The sequence below is a fragment of the Marmota marmota genome, unplaced genomic scaffold, assembly GCF_001458135.2.
Source record: "Marmota marmota marmota unplaced genomic scaffold, marMar, whole genome shotgun sequence".
NCBI lineage: Eukaryota > Metazoa > Chordata > Mammalia > Rodentia > Sciuridae > Marmota > Marmota marmota.
The window spans coordinates 55,997,509-56,022,735 of NW_025999900.1; the positions used below are offsets into that span (position 1 = coordinate 55,997,509).

At 46.7% G+C, this 25,227-nt stretch overlaps 1 protein-coding gene and 1 long non-coding RNA gene across 10 annotated transcripts in view; both read right to left on the bottom strand.

The window, feature by feature from the left end:
• The window catches only part of Ttc7b (tetratricopeptide repeat domain 7B), a 213,979-nt gene that overhangs the window by 186,016 nt on the left and 2,736 nt on the right, over nucleotides 1-25,227 (bottom strand). For 8 of the 9 annotated variants that reach the window (XM_048799179.1, XM_048799178.1, XM_048799184.1 and 5 more), the window contains exon 2: nucleotides 22,679-22,847. In XM_048799179.1, the coding sequence (XP_048655136.1) occupies nucleotides 22,679-22,847 (169 nt within the window). The remainder of the gene's footprint in view (nucleotides 1-22,678; nucleotides 22,848-25,227) is intronic. The other variant, XM_048799183.1, reaches the window with a different exon arrangement.
• LOC125615344 lies at nucleotides 14,400-17,363 on the bottom strand. The gene is made up of 2 exons (XR_007345945.1): nucleotides 15,839-17,363; nucleotides 14,400-14,943 (listed from the first exon to the last, which is right to left on the bottom strand). It is a non-coding gene; the product is annotated as an uncharacterized LOC125615344 (long non-coding RNA).

Genomic DNA, 25,227 nt, shown 5'->3' on the forward strand with positions numbered 1-25,227 from the left:
GATGGCATCATGACGGGCACATGTATAAGAGGGAGAAAGCACATGGTGGCACAGGAAGCAAAAGAAATTCAGGGGCAGACTCATTCTCTTTATAACCACCCACTCTCACAGAAACTAACTAGGGTCCCTCAAGAACTACATTAATCCCTTTCAAGAGCAATGTCCCCAATGACCTAATCACTTTCCACTGGCCACACCTCTTAAATGTTTCATGCTCTCTCAATATAGCTGCCGGAGAGCAAGCTTCCAGCACACGGACATCTGGAGGAGACTCTCACCACAGCGAGTGATCTTGACAATCAAGGCCAGCTTTAAAGCAGGTGATCGAAGCAGGTAACCATGTTGTTGTGGTTTGAAGAACAGAATATCCACAAAAATTATTTCTCTCTCTGACACAGGAAAGAATTTCCACATATCCACTCATTTCTAAGAGATCCTTTCTAGGAATGATAACATATTTTAAATAAATTAATGACAGTAATATCATTTGGTTACATTTAACAGTTTTCAAAGCTCTTCATTTTCCACTGGTCTGTTTGGTCCATTCAGTAGGTACCATCCTCCTCTCAGAAGTTCAGCAATTGCCCAAGGTCAGTGCAGGAGTCAGAAGTTGAAATTATAAGGGACCCCCTGGGTTGGGGCCAATGATTTGCCCTGGTCATGTCCTGAGAGGCCACACTGACCGTTGAGACCTTGCAGGATGATTTGAAAGCAAAAGTGGCCTACAGAGGCCAGAAGACCAGTGGGCAGCAAGTGGAGTGGGTGCAGGATGGTTGGGTCGCTGCTGAGGACTTCTACGCTTTTAACAGCTCAAACCTGCCCAGCCTCTGAGCTGTTCCATCTAGGTGTGACTTGCAGAACATCATGTGACAAACTATACTCTCCCTCTGCGTTTCATTTAACACTACGGTTTCAAATCCTCTGCCAGGGAGCGCCATTTTATTTCCCCATGGCCTACAGGTTCCCTGGAGGTCTGTGAGAAAGTAGAAAATTACACATCTCATTGCCAGAATATCCAGAGATAGGAGTTAGTTAAATTTGAGATCACACTCAGGTAGGCGCCCTCTCTGGACATTAAAACTGAACAGTTTCAATAATAATAAAGGTTCATTTAGCAAATCCCTCCTCAGCCCCTGGCACCATGCCTGGGACTGAACATGCATTCCTAATCTCCACAGCCATCCTGCAAGGAAGGTGTTAACAGAATCTTCTACATAAGACTGAACTCAGGGCGCCAGGCTAACAGTTGATAAAGCCAGTTTTGACCCCTGGTCTAACTGAGTGCAAAGCCCTGCTCCCAAAGTCCTTTCTCACTGAGCTGCTGACAGCAGCACTCAGTGTCTGATAAAAAACAATGCCATCACAATGAGTCCTAAGTTGCAAAAGCATATAGATCAAAGTCTGGAGTCTTAGGGTGCTGCTCCCCTCCTATCAAGAGCTGCAGCACCCCAGGCAAGTCCTAGACGCTGGGCCTCCTTTTCATTGTCTGCCATGAAGGGCTGAACTACTGAGATGCCACCTTGAGCTATATAACTCTGAAAGACTAACAGCCAAAACAAATATTTTGATTTTTTAAAATCACACTGAAATGAATAGGAAATTAATTTCTTATAAAGTTATGCAATGCAATAAAAGCCTATAAAATGTAAGCACATGAACTGTGTTTTCCAACACCAGCCACTGTTGCCAGTTTACCTTGACCACACCTCTGGAAGTCAGGCCCAGGACAGGCCTGATGCTTTGTTGTCACATGACCCACAGGGAAGTTTATAACCAGAAGTACCAGAAAAACTTTAATATCATGTCTTTGATACCCCGCCCTGGGGCATGGGCTTCAAAGGCAGGAAGACAATTTCCAGGGATCTCAATTTCCAAGTCTGAAAAGAAACTTAGGAAAACAGATTTAGGATGCACAAAGCCAAGCCCTGGCAAGGGCAGCCCAGCCTGCGGTTCTGTGTTCTTGCCTCTAGGATGGTCGGGTTCCCACAGGTGTCAGGTGTTCTCAGTTCAGTGGGAGGAGAAGCCCCAGTGCAGGGTGGAGAGAGCAGGAATGGCTGCCCAGACATCCTGTGAGGTCTGTGTCAATCCAGTTTTGGAGATTTTTAGTGGTCTCTGGGCTGGGAGCCATGGTTGGTCCCTCTGTTGCTTTCATGAATTGTTTTCCTTCTGGACTCAGCACATCGTTCTTAGGAGGTACGTATACACGCACACGCATAAGCATTCACATACACACACGCACACATATACACATGCACATACCACACACACATGCATACACACCCCCACATACACACTCCTCACACAGGAAGAGGATGCCAGGCCCTGCTTTACACATTTACCCACTAGAGCAGATCAGTTTTCAACAAATGTCCCTTCCAGCTCTATGATTCTGCCAGCAAGTAAGATGCTAAGTCAACCTGAAATGCTCACTAAATAAAAGTTTGCAATTTGAATCTATTCTTTAAGTCTTCCTTTAGTAACCCCACATAATAGTAATAATAGTAATGTGTATTGAGGAGTCACTGAATCCAGACTCTGTTCTGAGTCTGATATAATTTACCTGACTCTCCAGAGAGCCCTAGGATGGAGGATTCACTCTCCAGACTGGAGATGAGGAGAGCGTAGCTCTGTGAAGTAACTCACCCAAGATCACATCAAAATGGCAGAGCTGGGATGCAGCCCAGCAGGTCCAGCACTGAGTCCTGCTCCTAGGCTCTCTGCCACACTCTTGAATCTCTGGTGCATTTGTCTCTATATGTAAAGCAGGACAGCTCAGCAGCCAAGAGGCCAGACTTCGGCTCCAATCCACAGCTGACTTCATATGCAAAGGTGCTGAGTGCTTAGAATAGCGCCTGGCAACAGGAAGAGCTCAGAAGCACAAATGCTGAGCACCATTCATCGCATTATTATTATCTTGAGGTAATAGTAGGCTGGAAAGTCTCCAAGAGGGAGAATTTTATTCATTCGTTATGTTATTTTTGGCTATGTTATTTTTATTTATACTTAAATAGTATTGAGATATTATTCATATACCAAAAATATAAACCAGATATTATTCATACACCAAAACCACTGGATTGGTATATGGTACCAATTGTATACCAATCCAGTGGTTTTGGTGTGTGTGTCCAGTTGTGGAACCATCACCACTAGCTAATTCCAGAACATTTACCTAGCTCCAAGAAAAACCCTTCCCCATAAGCAGGTACTTCCTACTCCATATTCCTTTCAGACCCTGACAACCACTAATCTACTGACTTTCCGTCTCTATGGATTTGCCTATTCTGGATATTTCATATGAATGAAATCACACAGAATATGATCTTTTGTGTCTGGCTTCTGGGACTCATCATGTTTATAGCTATATACCAAATATCCAAATATCATTCCTTTTTTAAAAATGAAACTCGGGACTGGGGCTGTAGCTCAATGGTAGAACACTTGCCTGGCACATGTGAGGCACTGGGTCCTATTCTCAGCACCACGTTAAAAATACGTACATAAGGGGCTGGGGCTGGGGTTCAGCAGTAGAGTACTCGCTAGCATGTCTGAGGCCCTGGGTTCAATCCTCAGAACCACATAAAAATAAAAAAATAATAAATATTGTGTCAAACTACAACTAAAAAATAAATATTTTTAAAAAATAAGTACATAAAATAAAGGAACTGTGTCTACCTACAACTAAAAAATATATTTATAAAATGAAATGAAATTCACAAAACACAAAATCAATCATTCTACTGTTAACAATGTAGTGGCATTTAGCACATTTACTGTAGCGTACAACCACCATTATCTAGCTCCAAACATCATTCCTTTTTATTGCCAAATAATATTTCATTCTGTGAAACACCACATATTCTCTATCCAGTCATCAGCTGGTAAACATTCAGGCCACTTCCACTTCCTGGATCTCTACAGAATACTGCTATCAGTGTTCATGTATTGGTTTTGTTTTGTTTTGAGCACTAGGAATTAAACCCAGAGGCCTCCCCACCATCTTCCCTCTGGCAAGGCTAGTGCCTGCTTCCACCGAGCTACATCTCAGCCCTTTTTATTCTATTTTGAAAGAGGGTTTCACTAAGTTTCCCAGGCTGGCCTCAAACTTACAATCCTTCTGCCTCAGCCTCCTGAGTAGCAACACCCTACCCAAGCCCAGGTATTGGTTCTTGTGTAGGCATACATTTTCAATTCTTTTGGCTATATTTTTATGAATGGAATTGGTGGATCGTGTGGTAACCCTATATTTTTTTGTTATTATTTTTTCAATATCTATTTACTTATTTTATGTGGTACTGAGGATCAAACCCAGTGCCTTACACATGCGAGGCTGGCATTCTATCACTGAGCTACAGCCCCAGCCCATGTTAAATTATTTTTATTCTTTGAAAAATCCCATCTTCTACCTAACTGACAAACTGCTAGGTGAAATACCAAGAATCGAAACTGCACAGGCTTCTAACCTAGACAACTGAACTGGAACCCCTGCTTCTCCATGTACCTGCTCTGTGACTTGACACTTGTCCTCGGTGAGCAAAAGTACATGACAGCACTTGCTTTGACTGACTGCTGTGAGGCTTAGCCTGTGCCTGGAATACAGAACATACTCAATAAATAGTAACTACTCCTAGCAATATGTGCCTTTCCTGGGGCAATGACAATCCTCCTCCCTATTTTTTTTTTTTTGAGGTATATCTGAAAAATGCAGGAAAGCATCAGGGAGAAGCTAAAAATCACCCATGTTCTTTCCACTTGGAGCTCAGCACAGCTACCATGCTGGCCCCCCTAGTACATGATGCCACAGCACTCTGATCTTGGCACTAGTCTCCTTCCTAAGAAGAGAGGAGTCTTCACACTAAGGATCCCTGTGGGCCACGTTTAGCCCCTGCACTCCCACTACAGCCCAGGTAAGGGGAGCCAGCCAACGGGAGTGCCTATCCCTCTTCACCCCCAAGCTCTCACTGAACACCAACCCTCAGTGTCCTGGACTATACAGAACAGGACACAGTTTTCACCCTTGAGAAGTGCCACCTCTAGCAAAAATGAAAAACAAGATATTCTCAAAACAACGTAAAGCATGCAATGACTGCAGCAGACAAGGTGTCACCAAAGAGGTAAGAGCAGGGGCCTCAGCAGACCTTCACCTAAAACTTCCATTCCCCAAATTTTCTCTAGACCCTATGAGTCTCTGCCACTTCCAAAAAGAGAACCAATGAGAAGCCTATCAAAACAAATAACATTAAATATGAACATGGGTCAGTGGCTGGGAAAGGACTCTTGCTCTTCTTACACAGTCTAAATATAACAGGAAGCCCTGAGAGCAACCTGAGAGGAGCCTCCCACCATTCCCAGAACCACTGGATCTAGAATGGGAAGGAGCCCAGGAGATCAGAGTCAGAGGCAAAGAGCTAGAAGACTCACAGCAGATCTCACCCCATGGCCCCACAGCGCAGCCCCAGGGCCCCAACAGCGCAGCTCCCGGCCCCTGCTCCCACAGTGCTGGGTTTCATACATGAGAAAATCCAGCACTCAGCAAGGACTCCTGTGGCCACCTTCCCCCACTCCATTCCCTCCACACATGGACTTTTTTTATTTTTATAGAACTACTTTTTCACCCCACCCAAAGGGATTTCAAAGCCTCAAATAATAGAAAAGCAGCTTCTCAAAAAAATAAAAAAAAAATCAACCCAGAACCCATGTCATCTCTCCTGTAGATGGGGAAATTTAAGCTTCCAGAGGGTTCATGATTCATCCATGGTCCCACTGCCGGTATTGGCAGAGGCCACCCAAATTCCTGATCCAAGGAGATTTCTACCAGGGAAGGTCCCCTCCAGCAGCTGGGACACAGCCCCCAAGAGATTGGAGGAATTGTCCACCAGTGAAGAAGCACTGTCAGTGGCTACCCTGCAACTCCAGGATGACACCTAGAAGGTTATGTCATTGACATCCAATTTATCAAGATTGGGATGAGATTCTGTCACTTTAAGACGTGAACAATGACCATCAAAACATCCTCCTAGGCCTTCTGCGGTCCTACCTACCAAGGCTCTTCTAACCATGCGCAAGGAGGGCACAGCTCACCTCCTGCGAAAGCTCCACTAGCAGCCTATGTGCTCTCCCGTCTTCCTCTCTGTAAACGATCAGATCCTAGCACTCAATGTTTCCTATGTTAAACGCTGTCAACTCCTGGAAAGTCTACAAATGTCCCAGAGCCAGAACCTGGCTCATGTGTGGGGGCTCAGAAAGGCCTGAGTGTGAACGCTTCTGCAAGCCAGGCTTTTCCTGCCTCCCGGCGATGCCACCTGCAAAGGGCCGGGCGTCCCCAGAGAGACTCACTAATTCGACGCTAATGAAGGAGGCGGGCGAGTTCACCTTCCCTCTCCCTGAACTCCAGCTGAATCACAGAATGAACCAAACTTAGTGACTGCCAGCGTCAAGGGGTCCTGAGGAGACCACTGCCCGGCCCCGCCCTGCCGTACAGGCGTTAGACGCCGGGCGGGGGCGCGGCCCGGGACGCCGCTGGTGGACTCTGCGCGTGCGTGGCGAGGGCGCGCGCCTCAGCGAGGACGCTGCTCCCGCGACCCCTAGTGGCAGCCCGGACGAGGCCGGACGACCTTGGGCGGCTGCACTGAGTACTAAGGTGGCCCTAAATCCACACACCTGGAGGCCTTCTGTAGAACTCAGGGTTTGCAGGTGCCCAGAGCTCCAAAGTGCCCTAACGTTAAAAAAGAAAAAGAAATAAAGAAAGAAAAAGAAGCCTGAGGGCTGTCTACACTGTTCAGGGAAGAAGTGTTTTTTTCCAAACCCTCCTGCAAGGTCCACACAGGCACTGAGAGCCACTACTTGCAAACTGAGGCACCTAGCAGCACACCAGGATCAAATTGGTCTCTTTCAATCCCGACTTGGCAGTATTCACAACTGCAAAGTGACACACCAGCCCTTGACAGGAGAGAGCTGGATGGAGTAGGGGATGAGCCACACCCATGCCTCTCTAGGGTTGAGATTAAGAGAGACCCGCAAGTGCTTAGATGGTGTTGTGTTTTGTTTACAAAATAATTTGGCCAATATCATCCCCCACTGTATCTCCTCTCCCTTCACTCCCCCTTCCCCAGGAATGTTTAAATGCCATGATTATCATTAGAAATTTATTACTACTACCCCAGAACCTGGCACCCAGGAGTCACTCCATGAACTTGAGTCCTCTGTCTTGAGAGGTGGTGTGCCCACCCTTGCCGGCTTCTGCCTGGTTCAAGGGTCAGGACACTGCTCACGGTGGCCCCGCCAAGGCTGCTCCGCAGCTCCCTGCTCTCGGGCGCCCTTCCCAGCCCACTGAGGGAGCCACACTCAGACGCCCTCCTTCTCCACAGAACAGTCTGTGCTCTGCTCCCACCCCCGAGAGCACTCAGAGCTTTCCAAATATGGATGCTTTTTTCATTCCCAAAGCGTCACGAACATTTGGGGGAAGAAAATGAACACCAGACACGGTTTGGAAACCGTGGAAGCCAAGAGATGGGTGGTGACAGAACAAGCACTGCAGGAGGAGTCAGGCGCCCTGGATCTAAAATAAGACCCAGGAGCCGGTCTGGGTGATCTTCCATACCACAGCCAGCTCGTGTGTCTGGACCCCAGGAGATCCTAAAAACAAGGACCCGAATCCTAAAAAAAAAAAAAAAAAAAGGGTGCGGACAGCTAGCAACACGAGGCAGGGCAGAAAAACTGCACTGAGGAGGACAGAGAGCCGCTGCTCTCAGCCAGCCAGCCGGGAGGCAGGCTCTCCAGAGGCAGTCTGTGAACTGACCGGCCCTGGGAGTGAGCGTACGTGGAGAGAAGCTGGCAACAGGAGCTGTGCTTTCTACCAGGACTGACCCCAAACCCGCTTTCAACTAAAACTGGATTTCAGAATACTCCGGAAACTCTTCACTTTCGCTTTTTACTTGTATTACTCGAGTAGAACTTATCTTCGGGAGGGCAAAATGTTTAAAGAACAGTCCCTGTGCAAGCACCCCCCTATGGCAGACACTGTCCCTGGTGTTAATGCAGGGAAACAAAGCCAGCAGCCCCGACATGACAGCCTCAGTGCCCACCCCACAGCAGGCGCCCACACGGTCGCTGATCTAATGAATTAATTATACAATCTAGTCTGGGAGAGGTAAGTGGCAGATGTGAAGTAATTAAACAAAAACTGAGTGCCAAACTAGATGACTAACTACACACAGAGGTGGACTCAGAGGAAGGAGAGACTAGAGAAGACGGAGGACCAGTGGGGCCCTCATGCAAAACAGGTGTCACTAGGTGGATTCAGCACAGGGAAAGGGGAGACTCCAAGGAGAAGGGAGCAGACGACCAGGGGCAGGGTGCACCTGGTGGGGTGAGGACAGGCAGGTGGTGGGCAGGCAGCCTGGCACAGAGTGTGGGCAGGACACAGCAGGACATGTGGCCAGCATGACGAAATTGGGACGGATTGTCCAGAAATCTGGAGAAATATGTAGCCATGCCTCAACTTGTTACAGTAAGCAGGGACACTTACTAGGAACCCGAGCTTCAAGCAATAAGGGAAAAAATGTGGATTTTCTCCATAGTACGTTTAAACCTCATCTTGACTTGTCCTGACACCCAGGCCACCACCTACTTACTGCCTTTACCACGTTTTAATATCACCCTCACTATGAACATACACCTGCCTCAACGTACAAATGCTCATGTTTCAGGTGCTGTGAACCCCAGGGGAAAGCCATGTGTCACCTGCATGCCTCCTCCCTTCCCCAGCCCAGAGCCTGAACAGGCACTCTGCCTACAGACAGCAGGCCCTGTTACTCGCTGGGGTCTGGCAGGCCCAAGGCTCAGCCCTTGCCCGCCTCACTCTCCAAGGTCCTCTGCATGAGCTACAGTTTCTAGGAACCTAGAAATTGTAGTCTGACCAGCAACACCAGACTTCCAATGGTCACGTGGACAGCACCCCCTGGTGGACACAGGTTTCACCATATTCAACTGCAATCCAGTTTCGTCCTTCCACCCTCCAAGGAAAATAAGTGTTTCCTCCCATGATCCTCATCTGGTTTAACAACATCATTACCTGCCCAGTATGCTAAGCTAAAAACCCCACAATCATATTTCCTCTCTCAACCACCTTCCCACACCAACTCCAACAAGCATAGCCTGTCTCTCTTTCAAATGCCTCTTGATTCTGACCTACCTGGTCTGGCCTGGTTCAACGCTTTCTGCATGGAATCTAGGTTTTTGCTCTCTTACTGATATCCATTAGGATCCAGTGAGGACAGCGGAAGCATTCTAGCCCTTCCAATACAGGGGATGCAACACCTAGAACTGTCCGCACAGGGGTTAAAAGAGACAAGGGAAACACAAGATGGCTTTATATCCTAGAATCCTGCAACAGCAGGAAGACACCACTGTCATGAAGGACAGAAGGAGAAGACGGAGCTTTGGGAGCCTTGGGTGACAAATCACAGGGGGAGGTTTCATCTAGAGCTGAACCAAAGAGACTGGATTGCTGCCAAAGGTGCTGCCTGAAGCAGAGGAAGAGGAATCCTCGGGTTTCTCTCTCCCCGGCCCTCCTGTTTCCTGCCAGTGCCTCCTGTCGGCCACGCCCATGCACAAGCCTACTACTGACCTGGACACCTGGGGAACAATCTGCAGAAGTCAGGACCCCTGAAATGCAGAAGAGCATGGAGAAAGGGCCAAGGCCAGCTCACATCCCCCTTCCTTATAGTCTTTAATTCCTTCTTACTTTTCTCTGCTTTGTGCCAGAAAGAGCCTTCTTACTTATAAATTTAATTAAGTCATCCTTCCTGCTTAAAATCTGGCAGTGGTTGACAGTTTCTTGGCAGGAGGAAAAAAAACAGGATTTGTTCACCAGGATGATTTTGTCCATCAACTGCACTTATTGGAAGTACTGCTTCCTTTGACCATGATATGTATCAGCTTTGCTTTATAACTCGAATGAGCTGCTACTCAAAATATTACTAAAAAACAGAATAGAGACTACTCCTAAAGTCATTGACTCTGAAACTGGGAACTAGCTAAAAGTGTCCACTTTTCTGAACAGGGTTGTTTGCCATGATTGACCAGCTCAGGACTCAATGAACAAATGCCATAGAAGACACTATGTCATAGAGGCCATTCAAACCAACTAAACCAGTACAGTAATGAGACTGAATCAGTCAACAAGAAACTTCTACAAAGAAAACCCAGGCTCAAATGGTGTCACTGGTGAATTCTATTAAATGTCTAAATAAGAATTAACACCAATCCTTCACAAACTCTTCCAAGAGGTAGAATAGGAAGGAACATTTCACAACTCATCCTATGACAGCAGTATGCCAATAATACAAACCCAAAAATGTCACAAGAAAACAACCTACATCCATTATGAACAGAGATGTAAAAGTCCTCAACACAGAATTGCACATAAAACCCACAGCTATAAAGGATTGCATAACATGGCCAAATGTGATTTATCCCAGGAATGCAAGGTTGGTTTAACATGTGAAAATCTACAAAGGTAAAATATTATAAAGAATAAAGCACCAAAAAAGTGCATGAACATCTCAATGAGGGGGAAAAAAAACTTTTGACAGTCTCTTACATGTTTTAATGACAAAAACTCTCCACATACTAGAAATAGGAAAGAACTTCTTCAGGTTGATAAAGGCCACATATGAAAAATCATACTTAATGGACTGAACGCTTTCCCCCTGAAATAAGGATGTCTACTCTGGTCACTTCTGTCCAACATGGCAGTGGGGGTACAAGCCAAGGCAATCAGGCAATGAAGAAAAAAAGTTACCCATATTGGAAGCAAAGAAGGAAAACTACATTTACTTTCAGATGATCTTATGTAGAAAATTCTAGAGAGTCCTCAAAAAAAAAAAAACTATTAGATTTAGATTTCTATCTTTCACCTGGCACAAAAGTCAAATCAAAATGGATCAAAGCCTTAGAAATTAGACCAGAAACCTTGCAACTGCTAGAAAAAAACAGGGTCAACAATCCATTATAGAAGTGCTGGCACCAACTTCCAAAACAAGACCCAGAAACTCAAGAAATAAAACCAAGAATCAATAAGAGGGATGCCATCAAATTAAAAAAGCTTCCACACAGCAAAGGAAATGATTAAGAGGGTGAAGAGAGAGCCTGTGGAATGGGAGAATATCTTTGCCAGCTACTCGTCTGATGAGGATTAATATCCAGAATATACAAAGAACTCAAAAAACTCAATGCCAAAAAAACAAACAGCCCAATCAATAAATGGGCAAAAACTAACACAGAAGCTTCTCAAAAGAAGAAATACAAATGGTCAGGAAAAATATGAAAAAAATGTTCAACATCTCTAGCAATTAGGGAAATGCAAATCAAAACTACACTAGGATTTCATCTTACTCCAGTCAGAATGGCAATTATCAAGAATACCAATAATAATAAATGTTGGTGAGGATGTGGGGAAAGAGGTACACTCATACATTGTTGGTGGGACAGCAAATTAGTAAATTACTCTAGAAAGCAGTGTGGAGAGTCCTCAAAAAACTAGAAATAGGACCACCATATGACCTACTCCTTGATATATATTCAAAAGATCTAAAATCAGCATACTATAATGATATAGCCACTTCAGTGTTTATAGCAGCACAACTCACAATAACCAAATTATTAAATCAACCCAGATGCCCATCAAAAGATGAATAGAGGGCTGGGGATGTGGCTCAAGCGGTAGCGCGCTTGCCTGGCATGCGTTTGGCCCGGGTTCGATCCTCAGCACCACATACAAACAAAGATGTTGTGTCTGCCAAGAACTAAAAAATAAATATTAAAAAATTCTCTCTGTCTCTCTCTCTCTCTCTCTCTCTCTCTCTCTCCCTTTAAAAAAAATGTGATGTATGTACTCAATGGAGTTTTACTCAGCCATATAAAAGAATGAAATAATGGCACTTGCTAGTAAATGGATGGAAATGGAGAAGATCACACTAAGTGAAATAAGCCAGATGAAGAAAATCAAGGATTGAACATTTTCTCTCATATGTGGAAGATGGAGCAAAATAAGGGAAAGGAGGCAGTTGGGGAGGGGATCAGATACCATAAAAATTCAGGGAAGATCACGAGAATAAGAGGAGATGAAGAAGGAGGGAGGAGGGATGGGAAGGGGGACGAAATATGGAATGAATTTAACAAAATCATGTTATATTCATATATAAAGGTACCAGAGGGAACTTCACCTTTACAAATGTTTGAAAGAAAGGTTGTTTAGTAAAGCAGGGAGAATAGGGATGGGGGGAAGGAGGGGGACAGTGGGGATCCAAATCAAAGTCCTTGAATGTATGATTTTGTCAAAATGAACCCAAATACTATGTATAATTATAATGCTCTAATAAAAAAAACTATTAGAGCTAATTAATAAGTTTAGATCAATACATAAATATTGGTTATATTTCTATAGCAATGAGCAATCTCAAGATGAAATCAGAAAAAATTCTATACATAATAACATCAAAAAGAGTAAAATACTTAGAATAAAAGTTAACAAAAGGAATGTAAGGCTTGTCACCAAAAATCTACAAAACATTTTTTAAATTAATGAAAGAAGACAGCCCATATTCACAGATTGTAAGACCTAACACTGTTAAGATGATAGTATTCCCATATACAATCTCCATCAAAATTTTTCCTGCACTAATTTACAATATATCCTAAAATTCATGTGGAAATGTAACAGGTCCACAAGAGCCAAAATAATCTTGAAAAAAAAACAAAGTTGGAGGGGCTTACACTTTCCAAATTCAAAACTTACTATAGAGCTACATGTTAGTGAGCTTTTTGTCACTATGACCAAAATAGCTGACAAGAACAGCTTAAAAGAGAAAAAGGTTATTTTGAGCTCATGTTTCAGAGGTTCAGTAGATAACAGGATGACTTCACTGCCCTAGGACCGAGATGAGGCAGAATATCATGGAGAAGGCTGTGGCAGAGGAAAGCTGCTTAGCTCATGGCAGCCAGGAGGCAGAGAAAGAGGAAGGGGCCAGGGATAGGTACAGACCAGGACAATCCCCAGTGACCTACTTCCTTCAGCTACACCCTCTCTGCCTACAGCTACCACCCAGCTATCCATTCAAATTATTAATCTATCAGGTGGATTAGGCCACCAATAAGGTGACAGCTTCCTCGTTTCAGCCCTCTGAACATTCCTGCATTGCATAGCACATGAGTTTGGGGGCAGACATTAAAGATCCAAACCACAACATTACAGTAATACACTGCGGTACTGGCATAAGGATAGGCATATAGACCAAGAGAACAGAACTGAGAGTCCAGAAATAAACAATTACATTGATGTTTAATTGATTAAACAAGAATAACAGGACAATTCATTAGGGAAAGAATAGTCTTTTCAACAAACGGTGCTGGCACAACTAGAAATTCACATACAAAAGAATTTTGCCCAGCCAGGTGTGGTGGTACACGCCTATAATCCCGTGGCTCAGGAGGCTGAAGCAGGAGGATTGCGAGTTCAAAGCCAGCCTCAGCAAAAGCAAGGTGCTAAACAACTCAGTGAGACCCTGTCTCTAAATAAAATACAAAATAGGGCTGGCTCAGTGGTGGAGTGCCCCTGAGTTCAATTCCCAGTACCCATCCCCAAAGAAAAGAATTTTTCCCCTGTCCTCACAAACATATATTTGGATGAGAGACCAAATATATTTTGAGACAGCATCAAAACTCACTCAGTTGCTCAGCCTGGCTTCAAACTTGTAATCCTTCTGCCTCAGCCTCCCCAGGAACTGGGATTACAAGTGTGTGCCTGAAACATTTTGATGAGAGGCCAAAATGGATCAGAGACCTAAATTTAAGAGTTTAAAATATAAAACTATGCTGGGCACAGTGGCACACACCTGTAATCCCAGTGACTCAGGAGACTGAAGCAAGAGGATTGCAAGTTCAAGGCCAGCCTCAGCAATTTAACAAGAACTTGTTTAAAATAAAAAATAAAAGAGACTGGGGATGTGGTTCAGTGTAATCACCCCTGAGCTCAACCCCTAGTACAAAAAACAACAACAAACTCTTAGAATAAACAATAGCAGAAAATCTTCATAGCATTGATTAAGCAATGTTTATTAGATACAAAATCAAAAGCATGAAAACAACAGAAGAAAAAATAGATAACCTGGACTTAATCAAAACTAAGAAATTTTTGCATTTCAAAGGTTAACATTAAGAAAGTGAAAAGAGGAGCGGGAGTTGTGGCTCAGCGGTAGAGCACTCGCATAGCACATGGGAGGCCCTGGGTTCGATCCTCAGCACCACGTAAAATAAATAAATAAAATAAAGTTATATCCAACGACAACTAAAAAAAAAAAAAAAGAAAGAAAGAAAGTGAAAAGACAACCAGACTCAGATAAAATATTTACAACCATGTATCTGTGCAAAACTGGAACACACAAAGAACTATTACAACTCAAAGAGTAAAAAGACAAATATTCCAATTTTAAAATAGGCAAAGGGTTTGAATAGATATCTCTCCAAACAAGATATACAAAAAGCAATAAGCACATGAAAAACTGCCCAATATCACTCGTCATTAGGCAACTGCGAATAAGTGAGGCTGGCTTCACCCGCTGTAGGACAGCTATCATCAAGGGACAAACACTGGCAACGCTGATGAGGATGCAGGGAACCTCTGTGCTGGTGAGGCTGCCTTGGAAAACAGCCATGACCAGCTCCTCGGAGCTGCCCGGTGACCTGGTGGCCAAGGGAAATGAGAATGTCTACCCAAAATCTCTATGCAGTGTTTATAGCAGCATTATTCAGAATCGCCAAAAAGTGGAACCGACCCAGGGTTCACCAACTGAACGCAAGATTAACAATGTGCAAATGGATCTTCACAGGACAGCACAGCGCTCAGCATCACCAGGACTGACACCTGCTCTCACGTGCAGGAACCTTAAAAGAGTAGACAAAGGGAAAGAGGACAGATGTAAAAATTCTTATAGAATATGATTCGTTTGCATAAAATGCCTAGGATAAACAAATATACAGATAAATAATTAGCGGTTGACTAGGGCTGCAGGTTGGGGATGGGTTTGGAAAATAGGAAGTGACTTCTAATGAATACAGGTTTCTTTTTAGGCCTGGGTGATAGAATTTTTCAGAAATTGATGGTGGTGGTTATATAACATGGTAACTAAGTAAATTATATACCAATAAATGTTATTTTAAAAAGCTGGAAACATTGCCAGGTGCTGTGGCACACACCTCTAAGCTACTAGGGAGGTTAAGGCAGGAGGATCATAAGTTTGGGACTAGCCTCTGCAATTTAGTGAGACCCTGTCTCAAAATAAAAATAAAAAGGGCTGGGGATGTAGCTCGGTAGCAGGGAATTCCTGGGTTCTATCCCCAGTGCCAAAAAATAAATAATCAAATAAAAGCTATAAACAGGATTCCGAGAAGATGGTGGGAAGTCCCAGGAGTATCTTCTTGCTTAGGCAACAATGACACAGGCACAGTCTGTCCCATGTAACATTTTTGGAACCTGGAGTCTGTTAAAAGCTGGCAATGTCCAGAGGAAGGCTTGATGGTAACTTAGAGTCATGGTCAGCTCTTAGCGTAGCAGCAGCCATGCGAGTGTTCCCAGAGCCACCAACGTGCGGCCTACAGAAGCCAGGCAGCTAAGCATTCCCTCCAGTGACTGAAAAATTCCCCAATGTGATGAAAAAGATGAACACAAACATCCAAGAAGCTCAACAAACTCCAAGTTAAGATGCACTGAAGAGACCTACATTATAACCTACTTAGCAAAGACAGAGGATGCTCAAAAAGCAAGAGAGAAGCGACTCACATAGAAGGAATCCTCGGTGGGTGATCAGGAGATTGCTCATCAGAAACATCCATGGCCCAAAATGCATCGAGTGGGCCGATATATTCAGAGTACTGGAAGAAACATTCTGTTGGCCAAGAACCTGTGTCTGGCAAAGCTGTCCTTCCCGAGAGAGGAGCACCTGAGAGACTCCTAGGTAAACAAGGGCTAGGGGAGCGCACTGCTAGAAACGCTCAAGGAAGTCCTGGAGGTGGAACAAAGTGACACCAGACGGTCGATGATCTCAACAAAGGTGGATGCCCTCTCCAGTGAAAGGACAGGGACTGGCAGAGGAGTGTGAAAAACACGGTCCAACTACCTGCTGTCTGTGAGAGACCATTCAGTAAATCAAAGTGAAAGGATGAAAAAAGATATTTCACATAAATAGTGACCAAAAGAAAAAGGGGTAGCTACACTAATATCTGAGAAAATACACTTTAAATCAAAAAAGAGTGCAACAGACTAAGGATTTTCTATATTAATAAAAGGTTTAGCAAGATGTGACAGGTGAAAACATTTACACACCTGATAACAGACCATCAAAATATGTGAACCAAATCCAGACAGAATTTAAGGGAGAAGTCGAGAATTCTGTAACAATTGTTCCACACTTAGTCAGGAATGGACAGACAGAAGGTAAGAAAACAGAACCTGCCACGTCAGCCGGCCAGACCCAGTGGACATGCTCAGGCACCCTGCCTGCCAATAGCCGCATGCACCTTCTTCTGAGGTGCCCACGGGAGCTTTTCCAGGATGGACCACACACTAGGCCACAGACTAAGTCAACACGTGGTGTATACTCACAGAATGGAACATCATTCACCTTCTAGAAGGAAGGATTCTGACACCAGCTCAACACAGGCAGACCATGAGGACTTTATACTAAGTGAAGTACGCTGGTCACAAAAAGGAAACACTCATGACACAACAGCTTGGACTCTCCCCAGGCAACTGGCTTAAAATCAACCATAAGGCACGCCACTGTGCAGAAGTCAAAATCTACATTTTTGAAAGTATTTAATGATATGGAAAAATAATTGTACACTCATGTAGTAAAAAAAATATAAAAGAGTACATGGGGCATAATCCCAATTAAATATAAAATTATATATATACTACATATTTTTAAATATACACTCAACAGTGGTTAACTACTCAAAGTGGCAGTATGGTAACTGACAATATAGAAATGATTTTAAATAACTATCAATATATAAGTATATTTAATAGAAATATATGTGAGTACTTTTTGTGACTATTTCATTTTTAATATAAATTTTTATATTTGTTTATTTTCCAAATACCCTATACTGAGCACACAACTAAAAAATAAATGTTCATTTTTAAATGAAAAGGATTCTGTTGCGTGTTGGCCAGAGCGAGAGGAGCTGGACCCTCACTGCAGGAAGGAAGCACACAGGTCAGGCCATCCCACATGGCAGACTCCACTTCTGGCAGCTCTCCTGTGGAAATCACATGGAAACGCACAGAGACCAGGCTACACCTCCTCCCAGCTTCATGTGTGGCCGTGAAAAGCTCTGTGCAGCACAGAGGCTGATTAGCTAAGTAAGTTTTACCTCGTGCACACAATGAGAAGATCCACAGTCCCCCAAACTGCAGAGATGTATCCATGGAAAGTGTTTATGATCCCTGGTGAAGTGGGAAAAGCAGGTCACAAAGCAGAGTACATTGTAAAATCCCCTTCTGATTAAAAAAAAAAAAAAATTCACACTTCTGAGAAGTGTAGGGACCTCTGGGAGGAGAGGCAGGAAGGTTCTAAGAGCCCACCTCGGGGGAGATGGGGAATAGGTCTTTTTATGTTCTCTGCCTTGTCTGAGCATCTGGATTTTATAACACACATGTGTTTGGTCTACATTCAGAACAATTAAATATCACATGGGAGAAAGGACAAGAGACCAGTCCCAGGGACAACTGGAAGCACCACTGGCTACCCAAGCAAAAGAGCATGACAGGCGGGGCCTTCAGGCAGGGGGATGCGGGGTGTGGGGATGCGGGGACTGTGGGGGGGTAAGGCTGTAGCCTCCTGCTGCTCCCAACCTCGGCTATAGTGGGGTCACACTCTACAAAGCCCCTTTCATTGGCCTCCATTTACGTATTTCAACTCACCTTCCTGTTTCATCTTGGTCTTCTTAATACTCTTGTAAGGTATTGTTAGAGCCCCGTCTTGTAAATTTAAAACATGAGACTTAGAGTGAGAACCTAGATTAAGGTACCTAGAAATCACAGAATAAAATCAGAGCGGAACAGCAGGTTACCTGACACCAGAGTCTCATCTCCCAGGGAGCAGAGCAGCCCCACCAGCCCTGGCCAGGTGGGCTGAGGCGTGTTTGGTCGCTTTATTACAGCAGAGCTACTTAGAAAGGCCATCTCCAGAGGCCACGCCATTTCCAGCTCTCACTCTCCTGACTGCACAGTTACCTCACGTCCCAGCACAAACAGTGGCCCTCTTTCTTTTTACTGCTCCCAGCCTCCTGTCTTGGGGGAACAACATCTGTGGTCACTTGGTATCCCAGAGATTCCCTGAGCCTTATCCCAGAGTCAGCCCTCCACTCGCCAGGCTAACCCAACCTGCCAGACCCCGAGGAGCTTCTCACTCTTCCGCCTGTCCTCATTTCTCTACTCAGGTCTAAGAGATGGTGCGAGGGAGAGAAGGGGAGGAGGTGGCCTCAGCTCCGGGAGAGTGGGCACATGGATCTGTGCATGTGCGCCCCACGGCTGTGAGGGGACGACTGAGTGGCCCATAGGTGCTCAGCATCTCACACACAGGTACAGAAAGCACGTCCAACCGTGACCAGCCAGGAGCCATGGCTCCCAGATCGCCCCACCCACAAGACAGGCATCTGGGCAGAAATCCAAGCAGAGGAACCTGTAAAATGCCATCAGTAACTAAGCACCAACTATGTGACAGACACTGTGTTGGGTCCCAAGGACAGCAAACGAGTGAGAGGAAAGTCTTCCTTTACAGGAGCTCACAGACAGGCAGGCGCATCTGGTGATGCTACAACCAATTCTCTACGTTTCTCAAACGATCCTAATCCACTATGTCAAGTTCGCACCAGATATGGGCATCTGTGAATGGGTGAGTCCCAGGTGGCTTCAGAGAGGACAGGACACAGAACTTAAAAAAAAAACAGAACTTACAGGAAGAAAATCAGGCAAGAGTGTGGAATGGAGGTGAAGGCATCAGGGGGTGGGCTGAGAACGGGGAGCAGGTACAAATCCAGGGCATTCTCCGGAGACCTGGATGCATTTTGCCTGAGGAAGCTGTGCATGGCTGAGGGAGACCAGCCCACATGCCAACAGGACAGAGTGACTGAGATCTGGGCTCACTGCTGGGCACGCTCCATTCAGCTCGAGTCCTCCCTGCCACTCACAGAGTGGCACAGGCTCTCAACTAGTTTCCCAGGACAAGTTCTGGTTTGACCTCTTCTTGCTCTAGACCTCTGCCAAGGTTCTCTAACTTCCCTCTAACTTGCCTCAGTTTCCTTGTCTGCAAAACAGAAAGCATAATGGTGTTCACACTGTAGGGCAGCTGTGAGGCCTGAATGGGAAACCCAAAGAGGACGCAGTGCAGGGCACAGGAATCTCAGTGCACTCGGTCACTGAGGTCACTGGTAACTTCACCAGGTCTCCTTCTTTCATCTGTAAGCTTGGAGTTTGGAGAAGTAAAAAACAGTAAAGTCCCACCTGATGCTGGCCCACAGAAGGCCTCAGTAACTGAAGGATACTGGCTTCTGACTCCCAGCAAGCAATGGCCAACTCCCTTCCACTCAGAAGAGCAGGTGTGTGGGAGCCATGGCATTTCCAGGCTGTCACGAGCCATCCATGAGCTGTGTGTGGACTGTTGCGCATAGTAGCCAAGTGAGGGGATAGGTCTGGCATTGCCAACTCCCTGTAGCACCCCCTCGGGGATTGATCACTTGATGCAGGTAAACCTTCCCTTCAAGCTCTGCCTAAGATCCCACACAGCACCTGAGATGGGAGTGACCTGCAAAGATACCAATCAATCTGCTGACCACAGGACACCATGAAACAAGACCTCGCCCTTGAATCCCTATCCCTGTTATAAAATAAATCAAACGCAGGCTCATGCTCCAGCCTACAAGCTTGACCCTGAAAGTCAAAGAGCCGTCCTGCCCTGCTTTCTGGATACTGCTTTCTGTGCCATGTGATTTTTCACAACCACCTTCTTAGCTTAATGTTGCAGCCAGCCTGTTTAAACCCAGTTTGTCCCATCTGCGTGGGTCATGGTCGAGACCAGGCTCTGGCTAAAACCTTGGTCATGGTCATGTTTCATGTCAGCCTTTGGATCATCATGAAAAGGTCCAGGTGGACCTAGAAAGCATGCAGGTCAGTCCTGCTGCTTGGAGCAGTGCACAGGCAGCATGGAGAGGGGCGGAGCTGGGGACATCCCACTCAAGGGGCAGCTGCCCCACAGCCCCAATGTGGTCTGGCCTTGGGGGTGGACGGGATAGCTCTCCCTTCTTTCCAAAGAAACTAGAAAAACAAATATTTAAGCAGAATGAAGGGGCTCGATGTTGAAATGCTAATTTACAAGTGTGGGGAACCTGAGCTAATAATGAACAGCCCGCCTGGGCAGCCACCGGCCATGGCACTCCTTCTGCTTTAAGGTGCTTTGTACATCAGCAGTCATGGGCTCTCCTGCCAACTGTCTCTCCTTGAAAATTCTCTGGAACCTTGGAGAAGAAACAGCCGAGACTGAAGGTCTCTTAAGCCCTCAGAGAGTTCACCTGTCTTTGGGCATCTCCGTCAACTGGGCTGGCAAGTCCCGGGTTGTTATGAGTCACTCCTATGCCTCCCTCCCACCCACTCCACAACACACTCATCTATTAAGCTACCGTCTCATCGTGCCCGCTGTGTGCCAGGTGCCTTTCAGCACTGCATGCGTACTCTCTCACACGGTCCTGATGACCTGCTGAGACCCCTGGAGAGACTGAGGAACAAAAGAATTTGCACAAGGACACCGGACCAAGGTGTGCCCGAGGTGGGAGCTGGACCCAGGCTGGCAGTTCATCTGGTCTCCCTCCACTCTACACTGCTCTAGCTGCCAACCAGGCTCTCAGGGGCCCGGAGTCTCCAAGGCTGCTGGCCACTTTCTCTACACGAGTGACCATCCCTCTTCCTGCATACATGTGACTCTACTCACATCTCCAGAGCTCAGAAACTAGCCAGACCTGGACACCTCTTGAGCCAGCCAGTGTTCCAAGAGCCATCTGTCATACTCATAGCTGAAGGGCCACTGTTAACCAATGTCACCAGGGCAGACTTGGGGACCAAGTCTCCTTTCCCACCATGCATGGCAGCCAAAAGACTGAGCTGGCACTATCACCAGCAGACAGCCTGCCTCCACCCTGCTATGTCTGGGCCAATGTGAAGACCTAAGCTCAGGCCCCCAAGCCACCTCCATCCTCCACCAATGACCCAGCTGCTGACCACAAGCCACTGGGGCCCAGGTCAATTGGGTGACTGGAAAGTGACAGGTGAAGCTTTGCCCTCATTCCAGAATATCGTTCCTGGCCCCAAACAGCACATGTATGTGTGCAACACACACACAACAGCTCCCAGCAGCCCAGGGAATGTGGGAAGCTGAGTGAGCACAAGAGAGAGAAGAGGGCCGCTGGGCGCAGAGCCCAGCACAGCACACAACGCGGCACATGCCAACAGAAGCGCAGGCTCCCAGGCTCCCGAGACCACCTCGAGGCTCATGCCCACTAAGCTGCCCAAGCGCCACATCAAGAGCAACGGCATCTTTTCCTGGTCCACAGGGACTTTTAGAATTAATTAGATGAACCTGGCAGACCTCTCAGCTCCCCAGGGAACTGGGTGAATATATCAATCCTGTCACAAAGCCAACACTGCACAGGACACCTGAGTCCCACAGGCTGGACCCCTGGAGCCCCAACATCTTGGGCAGAATGTGCTGGCAATACTCAAGTGGCCAGCTCTCTGCTGTTCTAGAGGGTTGGGTCCAGGGCCCAGGCCCCTGTGTAAGCCATAGTCAGTCACAATGCACAGTCAGGACTATAGAAGCAGGAGGCAGAGGGGGTCCTTCAGAGAGTGACTGCTTAGTATTGGGAAGTCCAGATCCAAGTGTCCCTGCTGAAGGCCATCTACAAAGGTATCACCCACCCCTGGCTATTACCATTAGCTGCCTTGTTTGGGGCTGGCATCTAAAGATATTCACTGAGCACTGAGCATGTGCCGGGCACCATAAAGAGCTTTACGTACAGTATTTTACTTCATCCTGACACTAATTCTATGAAGTGAATGTGACTGTACCATTACAGAGACAGAATCGGCAGCTTAGCAACAATAATACCTGTGTCCTGCCTTTTCTTTCTGTGAGGTTGCATCCTACCATGCTAGACTACAAGCTCCCTCTGACCCTTCAGTAGGGACCCTGTTAATCATCAAAGGAACTGCTGTGGATTGACCTTAACTAGCCCAGGGGTGACATTAATGAATAAAAAACATGGTAGAGCATGTGGGAAGTTGACCACATGACATACACTGTCCAGTTACTCAATTACCAAGAAAAGTCCCTAGTGAAGTTGCACATTAATAACCAAGAAACTCTACTGAAATGCTTCTCCTTCGTTCCCCTGAGCAATAATCAAAGAACTCAAGCTCTGAGGAAACAGAGTGTTGCTGAGCTTAAAACCATCCCAAGTGCTCAGTGGGGCATCACAGGGGCCTAGCTGGGATTCTCACAGGGGACTCCTAGGAGGCTCTGCTACCCCCAGCGAACATGACACGGAGGGAAAAAGACCCAGGTCTCACCTTTGGTGGCGTAGGATTCTGCAATCATCCGCAGCCTGTACGGAGGGACAGCTGTCAGGGGCAGGTCATCAAGGCCCGCCCGGGCGTAAATGTTCAGAGCTTCTTTATAATCTCCTTCCACATAATTCAGCTTGGCCATGATCAGATTGGACTCTTGTAGGAATTCTGACTAGAAGGAAAAGGAGAGAAAGGCATTTTCCTACAGTATTTTGTGGGATGCTCCCTCAGGGCCCAGCCGTCTACTGCCATAAAGCCCCCCGCCCCCACATGAAAACCGGCCCATCAATGTCCACAGCGTATTACCCACAACAGCCCAAAGCACAAACAACCCAAGTATCCATAAAAATGTGGTCTAGCCATAAAATAGAATATTGGTCATAATCAAAAATTAAGTACCACAATACAGAGGAAACCCCCCAGCATTATTCCAAGTCAAAGATCAGCACAAAAGGCCACATATTGTATGCCTCCATTATAGGAAACATCTAGAAGAGGCAAATCTGTAGTCAGAAGTAAGTCGGTGTGCCAAGGGCTGGGGTCTGGGAAGTAGGAATGTCGACCAGTGGCTGCATGCATGGTTCCTTTGGGGCATGATGAAATGTTCCAGGGTATCATGGTGACAGTCTGCATAACTTCAGGAAGATGCTAAAAACCACTGCACTGTACACTTTAAGTGGGTGAACTCAACAGCATGGGAATCATACCTCAAGGTCGTTGTGAAAACAAATAACCCAGACCCCTGCGGCTCCCCTTGGGCCCTGGGCTGCGCTGGGCCCCAGATGGAAGGAACACTTCCCTAGTAAGCACTACAACGATGTGAGCACCTTCTCCAAATAAGAGAGGCCACTGCCTGGTGTCCTGGGGTCCTGTCCCTGGCACTGGACACGCACAGACCAAAGCCCAAATCACCCACACGGGGCTTGCCAAGTGGCTGTGAGGTCAGGACTTACTTTCCCATCAGGGGCAATGTTTCCCACTGAATGATCAAGCCTGTGAAGCTGTTGCTGACCAGAGTCCTCCTTCCTGCGGCTGAGGGCTGTGGCAGGTCTGAGGGGTCACCTTCCTTCCTGTCCCCTCTCGACCCCAAGTGCCACCTCCTCTGCCTTGCCCTCCCCAGCCTCAATGGCTAGAGACAAGAGGTGACCCAGCCATCTAGACTAGGAAACATAGCCATCACCTCTCCTGGGCCTTCTCCTCACAGCTAAGTTGTCACGCTTGGTGGCTCTGCTCAGAGAGGCACACCTGCACTCCTCTGTCACCTGCGGCTCTGACAGGTGGGTGACAAAACACAGGAGAGCAGGCAGAGCATGAAGAAGCAGCCCTGTCTGCCAAAGGGGTCGACACTTCTTTGAAGGGAGTAGGGACACCAGACAGTGTAACGGGCCTTAGTAAGGCCACTGTGCTGAGAGCAGCGACTCTTTACTGAGGCCTGCAAGGCCCTGTGGGGGAGTAAAAGCAGGGTCAGTCCCAGCACCCCTGCTTCCTCTTCTGTCTGCTTCCTTGACTACCTTCAACTCCGGGTGAGGGGCCTCACTCCTACGTGGAGGCCTGTGATCACCAAGGAGCCTTCCTCTCAACCCAGTAACACATGGGCTTAGCCTATCTCATCCTCCTGGGAGACTGAGGCAAGAGCGGCAGCCTCCGGTTCTGTCCCCCCTGAATGGTGCCTCCAAGTCCCCAGACATCACCCCTCCCAGAATCACAGGTCTGACAGGCGAACACACTGAAAGCAGGTGGAAGTTGCCCCCGCCAGTCAGAAGGACTGCCGCAGAGCCACCTGGCAGAGCCTCCTGGCAGACCCGGGCCTGAGAGCACGGCCCAGCAGGCCACAGTCTGATCAACGCTGCTCAGTTAGGTACCCTCCTACCCTCCGCCCTGATTCCTCCTCCTTTAAATCCAAAGCTCCTGTCAGTGCCCCAAAGACAGGGCCAGGACACCAAGTGTCATCTGCCTTCCCAATGTGGCCACGTGATTCGTTTCCTCTTCCGCTCTCGCCATGACCTTTTCCACTGGGTTTTTGGGCCGAGTGGCCAGAACTGGAGTTAGGCCTCAGGCCTAGGACGCCAGTAACAGCAGCACCAAGCATGGGAGGACAGCAGAGGGCCAAGGCCTCCGAGAGGGTGTCGGAGGGGCCCAGGGAGAGGGTCCCGTGCAGGAAGTCAGAGCGCCACCTGGAGACAGACTTGAGAAGGTGAAAGAGCTTTGAAAAAAGCACCCACCGCAGGGCAAAAGCAGCTCCAGGGCTGGGTACTTCAGAGAGTTTCCTAGGAGACTCTGGAGTCCCCCTCCTTCCCCAGCTCTCCACACCTGAGCCCTGGCTTTAGCCAATTGAAGGGAGAATAGGAGCTGGTGCCAAATGAGGTCAGAGGTTCATCCAGAAAGGTGACAGAGTCCTGGGGGTGAGTGGTCGTGATGATGCACATAACACCCCTGAGCTGTGCACTAACAGTGGTTCAAACAGTCCATTTTACATTAAGTATATTTTGCTACAAGAAAAGTAAGTCTAAAAAAAGGAAACTGAAGGGCCCGATAGAAAATCTGCTTGGAGA